This window comes from Gossypium raimondii, chromosome 9 (genome assembly GCF_025698545.1).
Source record: "Gossypium raimondii isolate GPD5lz chromosome 9, ASM2569854v1, whole genome shotgun sequence".
Lineage (NCBI taxonomy): Eukaryota > Viridiplantae > Streptophyta > Magnoliopsida > Malvales > Malvaceae > Gossypium > Gossypium raimondii.
The window spans coordinates 35,694,575-35,703,869 of record NC_068573.1 but is presented as its reverse complement, the minus strand read 5'-3'; the positions used below and the strand labels follow the sequence as shown (position 1 = coordinate 35,703,869).

The following is a 9,295-nucleotide window of genomic DNA, read 5'->3' as shown; positions in this document are numbered from 1 at the left end:
ATAAAAATCAATTTTATAATTATAATTGTAAATATATATTAAAATTATAATTAAAAATTAACTGAAAAATAAATTACCAATTACATGTTTTAAATTTATTTCATAAAATTAATTAATAAAATTTTTATTATAAAATATTATGATATTCATATTTTAAATAATACACGTGTAAATACATGTAGAAAATTTGAAAAGAGAAAGATTGTATATTTATTTTCTATTGATTTTATGCTTCAATTTTTTTAGATTTAAAATTTATATTAATGTAATATAATGAAGCTTATTTTAATTATATTTTTATAATGTTGATTAGATTAGGTTTGAATATTAGATCAGACACACAAATCATATACTAAAAGAGATAGGCGGCAGTAGGATCCAACCTAGATCTTACAAATGAGATGTTCAAAACTAGTACTTAATTGATATATCATAATTATGGGATCACATAAACTACAAAGTTGTGAAGAGAAATGGAAAGACGTAGCAAAGTTAGAAATGGAATAGCCAATAAGGATATGAATGTCTGGCCTGCAAATTAAACTCACTTTGCTAACCTCACGGTTACTTTGATGCATGTAAAAAGAAGAGGCTGTCAACAAAGCCAAGAAGACTGCCTGCTGCTGCATGCAAACCACGGTTAATTTAAGTGTTAATCTTATATAACATTGAATTAATGTATCATGTCATTTAATTATGAAATGAAGGACAATCAACGGGCTAGTAATCAAACCGTTATGAATCAATAACATTTGTGATAATTTTATAATTTTTTCATAACTATTTAAATAAAATAAAATTTTACCGGTGACTAGAGAAAAATGACTTGATACCTATTTTTGTCACTATACTTAGGGGTGAGCGTGTGATCAAATCAAGTCAAATCGATATATATATATACATACAGGTTTACCCCAACATACATTTATCCATGCTGATTATGAAATTATTCTTTTAATAGTTTTGTACATTTCTTTTATAATTTCCAAAAACATAGCAATTTCGAAATTTAAAGACCTGACCATGCATGTGCTCAAGTTCATTCTAAATTCCATTTTTAATAAATTTATACATTCTTTTCATTTCTAAAATAATATTTTAAAAATCTCAATTTTTTGGATTTTTGAATTTTAAATACTTTTATAAAATAAAATTCTCACATTTTTAAAGCATTTGATCGGCCGGGACGTTTTTTAAGAGAAATAATAGATGGAATCATAAGATAGACGGAATGGTAGTACAAAGACTAATTTTTTAAGTACCAAACTGAGAATTCGTATATAATACAACGGTCAAAATAAGCATTAAGCCATAAGATAAAAAAAAAAAAAAAAGATATTTTAAGTTTGATGCTGTCTATTGCTACTATTAAGTTGTCCATTTCTATAAATTTACACTTTGTTTGCCAAGTTGTCTACTAATAACGATTCTTATGAACTCAGACCCTTGAATTTATTGGCAATGGAAGAATATGTTCCGACTTCATTTTTGTTTTTTTAAGGAAATTTGTTTGAAAACTTGTTCCATTTGACATGGCTAAGCACATCAGGTTTGTCAAAGACAGCGTTGATGCATACTCTTTAAGCATGTCTTCCAACAACTTCACGTCCTAAGAAGAGGGGTATTGGTCGATATCCATAAAAGAAAATAATTCCTTGTTAAAAGACTGATGGAATATTATTCGACATAATAAATTCCGTCGAAAAGGGCGTATGTTTTTCTTCTTCCCCTATTCTCTCTCTCTCCCTGCATTCGACGTTGAACCCTAATATTCCCTTTTCAAAAGCCTGTGAGTAGAGTCGATCATTTTAATTTGGTCTTTCTGCTTTCATAAAAAGTTTTCCATTCCATCAAGAGGAAGTTTTTGTCCAAATAAAAATATTATATTCAAGAAATGGGAGGAAAAAGAAGCAGTTGTCGAATTGATATGGAAGTGGGTCTCAGTATTCTTTTCATGTGTCATAATAGTTTGAGAATATATGGTGTCTTTATGTTATTGTAAACACTATAAAATACATACATACACATCGGTGTTTAAAAACAGCATATCATATTAAGTATCCTTACTCATAAAAGCCTTTCACATGAAGAAAGTAGCCTTGGTTTGATAGCCAAGGATGACTTGCCTACGGATTTGATTTCAAGAGATCATTATTGATGCTGTAAGTACGAATTAAGTACCGTCATTTCAGCGCTTTTTCTTCCATACCGGCACATATTCAAACATAGATATCGTAGAAATATTATCTTCTTCACCACACCCATATACAACATATTCATATCTAACACTCACTACAAGTTCTAGTAACAGCTACTGACTACGGTAAAACTCTCTGATCTGGAGCTAACAAGCTCCTTTCTCTAATGTTATATGCAATTACTACCTCAAATTATGCAATTCAATACCTGATCTGCTATTATATGCTAGAGTTAGTTACTGTTCATAGGAGGTAACTAAAAGTAAAGCGCTGCTGAAATTATGATAAATTTTTGTCACTAGTTTCCCTCTAAAACCTACTTACACAGACAAGCACACTTCGAAAACAAATTCCTTATATTTTGACAGGAACCTATGCCTGTACCAGCCACCAACAGATTATGGAGTCACTTTTTTTTCCGGGACTCCAATAAATTAAAAATTATTTTTCTTTTAAAATCTAACAGTTTTTTCCTTTACAATATTTGGTAAGTGATAATGACTGTCATAAAATGATTTTGTGATGTCAAAGAAAAGGTCAAGACGATGTGGTAAGCTCAAAAGATTTTCTTTTTTAAAGGAAATAGGTAACATGGCACTAAAAGTTATGAATAAAATTCTGAAGTATGTAATAATCTCTGTGTGTTAGGTTAAGAGCACTACATGAATTCAAATAAGCTAGAGTTGAGCAAGGACTATGTACCCTCTTTACTCTTCAGAAGAAGAAGATGCAACGCCCTTTCCTTTACTATCTGATGAGGTTGTGAGACCAATGTCCGAGCTTTCCTCAGTTTTTGGCTCGTGCATCTGCAAGAGTTGAAGTTGACGTTGCAGTACCTATGGAGTAAAATAGGTGATGAAAAACCGAAGTGATAAAGTGGAACAGTTTGAGTTCACTTGTAATTTTAGTGTTAAATGTTAAAATATTTTGATCAGAAAAGATGAAGCTCTATATGGGGGAAGAGACAAACAAATGGAAACTCTCAATTCTAGTGCAACTAGAAGGTGGCTGTCCCATGTAAGCCATTGCACTCCAAGTCTCTCACCTTGATCCAAAATTTATGGACGTATACATAGTCTACTAATGTCCCGAGCTAAGCCAAAGTGAGTAGACCCTTTGGTAGGACGCAAGAAATAAGAGAATGTTCTCCAAAATTTTTAACACACAATTACATAGAGAAAGCAAAAATAGTACTAGTACACTACAAAAATGATACCTCAATCTGCTGTTCAATAATCTTCTTCTGAGCCTCCAACTGGGAATCTGAAATATTCTGATTACTCCCTGATCCTCCTCCTCCTGAGTTTCCATTGGCACCAGGTAACTGGAAAGGAACAAAAACACAGTTTGGGAATTGTGGAAAGGGCAAGTTTGACTGTCCACCAGGAATGGCAAACTGTTGATGTCCAATGGATGGGCTTTCCCCACTATGTTCCACCTTCATGGTGTCGGCCAATGGCGCATAAGACCCTGGAAGTACAGGGTTTCCTGGAGACCTGCTTATACCATGCACAAAATTGTAACATGTAAATGGTAGTACCAGTTAGGATTAGCAAATCAATGCTATTGCACTCAGAACTAGATCTGATCATGTAAAAAAAATGCCTCATTATAAGAATTAGAAAGCAGCACATATGTGGGCATACAAGATCTAGGGAGGCCTCTAAACCAATGAAGTACTTATTAGCTTTTGAAAACTAGCACTCAAATTCAATATGCTCTGTAACCTGGATGTGTTTGAAGTATTCCCCCCCTTCTCTTGGTAGTAGACATTTCAGTTCCCAGTTTATGTAATAGGCCTCAATTCAAATGATTACATTTATGGTTTCATAATTAAGTTTGAATGTAACTAGAGAAGAGTGTTGCCACTTCAATAATGGTCAGACACATAGAAAACTTCTGTACAAACAAAAGCCAAGAAAATTAGGTCTCAATGGCACATTCCTAATTCATTTCTCTGGTCCTCGTATTTACAGTTCTTTTAAATTGCAATAATAGCATGTGATTAAAAATCAAAAGGAAAAAAGGGATGAGATCATAAAGGTGGCAAAATGGGGAAGCTGCCAATGTCATTGATAGGTGTGCAAAATTACAAGCATAAACTACCTACCAAACTAATGTGTTTGCAGAAGGATAGACGTAGGATTTCTCATATATTGATGCTGCAGCAGCAGCAGCCTGCAGCCTCGCCTGATGAGGGGTCAAATTATCAGTGGCCATCTCAACACCAGGACCTTGTGTAGCTGAACTCGTGCTGGACCCTGTTCCCACTATAAGCAATTAGCCCCTTTTTCAGACTATGAAGTCAGATTGATTAGCTGTAAATTTGTAAGAGAAGCAATACCACAGCCGAACAAAGTAATACTTACTGTCAACATTCCAAATTCTTTGCAAGCAAATCAGCTTACAAGCTTTTATATGGGATAAATCATGTGTATGAGTTTAATAACTGGGATGGGGAACGGGTTATCCCCAAAAATTTGAGACCAAAAAAACTAGGAAAGAACATTCAAGACAGGTTTGGGGATGAAAAGCCTTCAAGTAATACACCACACTAAGGTGCATGCCTTGAAGTATAGGTAACACCTATGGACATTTCACACATTATTTCAGGAGGATGATACCTTAGCTTGCTTAGCCACAGTACAACAAAGCATAAATAATGGCAACTAAAAAAACTGAATTTTGAACTAGTGATAATCGATTGAAAATTTTAAAGACCCAAAAGTTAGCTTTACCTGATACCTAGAAAAAAGCAACTAACTTTCAGAAAGTCGGGCAATTTATTCATGCATGATCCATATTATCTCAAAACCAAATAACAGAACAAACAGTTGGCATACACCAGTTTAGATTTGTGAAGAAAATAAAAATGCTCAAAAAAAAGAATTCATTTTATCATAGATGATGTTACAATAAGATTACCTTGTCGAGGAGCATCTGACCAAGTTCCATGTTGCCCTCCAGATGAACTTGCTCCGTTTTCAGGTGGTACAACAAGTGCTCTGCAGGTTGGACAGGTATGCTGCCTCTCCAGCCATGATCGAAGGCAGTGCACGTGAAAAAGATGTCCACAAATTAACTTCTTTGCTAAGGTCATCTCTTCACGACATATAATACATGTTGCATCACTTCTGTTCCTCCAATCATTAAGCAGTTAAGAAATAAAAATCAAGAATAAAAAAACAAAATGCAATTGAAAGATTCTATAAACAAAAAAAATGAAGTTCGTAAACAAATACTATCTGACTCACGCAGAGAGTTCTTCAGGGGTTGCATCCGGGAATCTATCATTCATATTTGAGGTGATCTTTCTATACCGCAAGTAATCAGCAACACGAATTTTAAAATTCCTAAATGTCTCATAAAGCTCCCGTATTAAGTGCAGAGGTACACCATAATTCCTGCACACACCAATTAAAATCAAAAACCATGCCATGAATTAATCTATAAGATATAACTAAGAGATTGGAGACATCGGTGAAGACAACAGGATCCCTCTTTTCCTTAAAGACCTTGCAGTGCCCTACAAAGCTTTCCATTAAACAATTGACAACTGCTAGGCATCTCAATACCTAAAGCTCAGTCTTGATTCTCACCACAACCACATTAGAAGTTTTAGGATCAGAAACCGATTTCTTTGTTATGACAGCCAAGTGCAATTAAAGCCAAACCAAGTTTTAGCACTACCCCATTCATATATCAAAAAGTTCATGATGGAAAAGCAGAAAAAAGAACTGGATATATTTGTACCAATTGGAGATTACCCAATTGCTTAAATTTAGGGATTGCAAAGCCCGAACCATCCAATAGATTTCAAATTGATCCGCTCTAATTGGAGAGGTTTTTTTTTCCTTTTATTAAGTGGAGGCTGGGTGGGGAGAGGCAGTTTTTTAAAGCGGGTAAGAAGCAGTTGCGGTATTTGCTTGCCCAGCCCAGCCTTGATATTTTAAAATTACTATTTTACCCTTACGCATTTAACTTTTAAAAGGATAAAAATGTAATGATGCATCATACAATGATCACTGAAGTATTTGAGATAGTCATAGATTATTCCTCCATGTTTATATGTCACAAACATATTGAATGTCTACAGTGGAACGGTGGTGGATTTGACAATATCCGCCCCCACCCAGCCCCACTGACATCCCTACAAGTTATATTCTACCTGACTCTCATCTCAAAGCAGCTATAGAACTTGGCCTGTAGTATGATGAATGTCTCATCTAAAGCAATTCTAGACACCATACAAAATCTAATGGGATAGAGATTGCTTTGTTTCTACAACCAACAGGGCAAGTTTAGAACCAGTAAATACAATCTCAAAAAATGTAATTCACTATCAGAATTTGAGCCTAGTTTGATGTCAAATCAGCCCAATGCATTTTTATATGTAGAGAAAACCACATGCCTAATGCCACCTTTCAAGTTCAAAACCTAATTATAAGATATCCACATAACTGAAGGGGATCTAAAGCACGAAAAAAACTCCTAAAACGAAGCGTAGATTCTATCTAAAAAAAACTGACTAGAAAATTTTAGAGCACTGCTTAAAATTGCTTCAACATGCACTAAGCCTTCCCTTCAAGTAAGCCAAAAAGTTTTAGAGAACCTCAAGCCTAGAACACTATCCAACTGTCAAAAAATTATATTTGCACAAGAATAATATAACCATCTATTTGATCAAGGCAGAAAGTAAAAAATAAATGGCTTACTTACATGAAAATCACAAGAAAGAAGCACAAGTACATAGACAAGTGAAGCAAGTCTCGGATGAGCTCCAAGTAGAAGGTATATACAGCTTTTTTCTCCCATTGCCCTTCCATAAGCATGTCACTCACATAGAAAACATATTTTACAAAAGTTGACACTGTTGTTGTTGCCAGTATCATGTACCTACAACCCAAAAAAGAAAATATGAGTCCAAGCAAAAACAGATAAACTAGAAAATATGACACACATACAGCACTTGAAAGAAATAAAGGGGAGGGTCAAACTAGTCTACTTTATGTAAATTGCAGTACAACAAAGAATAGCTGGATTTTTAACAAGCCTGCCTTTATTTATTCAAGGAACTTTAATAATTTGATCGGTGGTTGGACTTTTACACTGTCAACTTCATTTATCGTTTAATTTCTCACATAAATGACATATTTAAGGAGGCCCTTTCTTATCTCTTTATAGTCTGGCAAGTCCTTGCTAACATACAAGATTTTTTAATCCTTAATTGTGATCCTAAAAATCAAAGATCCCAAACCATAATTAAAATCACAAAAGAAAAACTACCACTTCAAGAACTAAGATCATCGTTGCCAATTCATTTTAATAATCTAAAATACTCAGGACAAGTTAAATACATTATCGTTTTGAGTGATGAACCATAAAACATGACAAGCGCAAATGAATTTAGCAAACTTCAACTGATAATCACAAAAACAAGAAAGGTGTTAAATAACTTACTCAAATGCAAAGAAGATGGAAACTGAAGCTTGTCGTGTTTGGATCAGAAACTTGATAGAACTGTATAAAAACAGAGAATCAAGCAGAAGAAGAAAACCCAGAAATGAAATGATCCGAACATGCGCTAACTTCGGAACGGAAGGGGTTGTTTCAATGTACTCAACCCTCTTCTGCGCCAACCAATGCAAAGCCTTGATTAACAATAGAGCAGTAACCATTGCAAGAAATGGAACAGAGAATTCCTGCCGAAAGATAGTGATTGCAAAGAGGATCTCCATGACCTCTCTCCATGATTGCTCATTCAACCGCTCAACCTCAGCTTCTCGAAGAGACCCAAGGAATAACCGTTTGGTTAATTGCCATAAGATACACATAACTACAAGGCCCATGTTGAGAAGCAACACTAAGCTGATCTTAGAGGTTGATAAATAAACCATAGCAGGATAAAACTGGCCTCTGCTGTTGAATGCATGATATATAACTGCTAGTGTCGTGACTAAACTGAGACCAGCATATGTTCGCAGCCTCATCATTTTGCTCTACCTGATTACCACACCACAATATCTTCTTAATCGAGTATCCTTACTCCTTTAGAGCATTGAATTGGTAATAAAACAGCAACTTAAGGCATAAGAACCAAGAACAAATTTACCATAAAAATTACATACTCTACCAAAAAAATGGAACTTTACTAGTTCAAACATAGTATCATGCTCAAAGATAATCCGTTTTTCAATAAAAACAAAACGAAGGGAAAAAAGTCAACTATTTCCCATGAAAATTCCTTCCTTCTGCGACCGAAGAACCGAATCCAGGAACTTCCGAAATCAATAATTTCTATCTAATAAGAGGTAAAGATAAAGCAAAGCATCTAATTTGTAATAAAACAAAAAATATAAGGCATAAGCAGTGAGATCAAGTGGGGCTATAAAAAGAAAATAAAATTTAAGTAAAATTGTCATAAAATTTATATACTCTGTATCCAAAAGAATAAAACTTTATTCATTCAAACATAGTGTCATGCTTTAAAAAATCCCTATTTTGAATCAAAACAAAAGAAAAAGAAATTCAAATGATTTTCCCTGAAATTCCTTTTTCCTCCCCAACCAAACAATCAAACCAGGAACTTCCAAAATCGATAATTACTATCTAATAAGAGGTGATATAAAAACAAAGGGAGTAAAAATCAGTACCGAGTTGAGATAAACTTCGCCAGGGATTTCGAAGGAACCGACAATGAGAAAAGAAGAGAAACCTTCTGGGTCTTCTTTTCTGGACGAGGAGAGATTAAACTATAAATTAATAATAAATTTTATCAGGACTTCAACAAAAATTGAGACTGCTTGTTTGTATGTTTATTTCATTTATTTATATCACTTGCAAATTGCTTCTTCTTCTTTTTCCCATCTTTTCCGTATTAGATTACATTTGCTTTGACGCAATGGTTGTCAGCTTTACCAATCACTCTACTCCACGTAGACTGTGGCCCCTCTTTTTTCCATTTTGATTGTGTTGGTAATATTATTATCTTAGAGTTCTTTTTAGAGTTTAATCTACATACGGATGTTTTACCTTTTTTGGGGATAATGATTTATTTTTAGGTCTCTAATTTTATTTTAAAAAAACTTTATTTTAAT

At 34.0% G+C, this 9,295-nt stretch overlaps 1 protein-coding gene across 7 annotated transcripts; it reads right to left on the bottom strand.

The window, feature by feature from the left end:
- Window positions 1–402: 402 nt before the first annotated feature.
- On the bottom strand, window positions 403–9,020 carry LOC105799293 (ERAD-associated E3 ubiquitin-protein ligase HRD1B). 7 transcript variants are annotated; one of them, XM_052621017.1, is made up of 9 exons: window positions 8,852–9,020; window positions 7,659–8,201; window positions 6,918–7,094; window positions 5,453–5,602; window positions 5,124–5,332; window positions 4,309–4,459; window positions 3,415–3,694; window positions 2,901–3,034; window positions 403–623 (listed from the first exon to the last, which is right to left on the bottom strand). In XM_052621017.1, exons 2-8 carry the CDS (start codon window positions 8,189–8,191, stop codon window positions 2,906–2,908), a joined length of 1,629 nt encoding a protein of 542 aa, XP_052476977.1. In that variant the 5' UTR covers window positions 8,192–8,201; window positions 8,852–9,020; the 3' UTR covers window positions 403–623; window positions 2,901–2,905. The 7 variants fall into 7 exon arrangements, with proteins under 7 accessions (XP_052476977.1, XP_052476979.1, XP_052476980.1 ...); XM_052621019.1 differs by having other exon boundaries at window positions 403–620; XM_052621020.1 differs by lacking the exon at window positions 403–623 and adding an exon at window positions 1,452–1,787.
- Window positions 9,021–9,295: the final 275 nt, after the last annotated feature.

Bases quoted from the DNA above. Each gene is read 5' to 3' on its own strand.
- LOC105799293 (XM_052621017.1), bottom strand. From the start codon at position 8,191: ATGATGAGGCTGCGAACATATGCTGGTCTCAGTTTAGTCACGACACTA. The intron at 7,095-7,658 runs GTAAGTTATTTA...TTTGGGTTGTAG, and splicing joins TCCATCTTCTTTGCATTTGA to GTACATGATACTGGCAACAA. The intron at 5,603-6,917 runs GTAAGTAAGCCA...TGGTGTGTGCAG, and splicing joins TTCTTTCTTGTGATTTTCAT to GAATTATGGTGTACCTCTGC.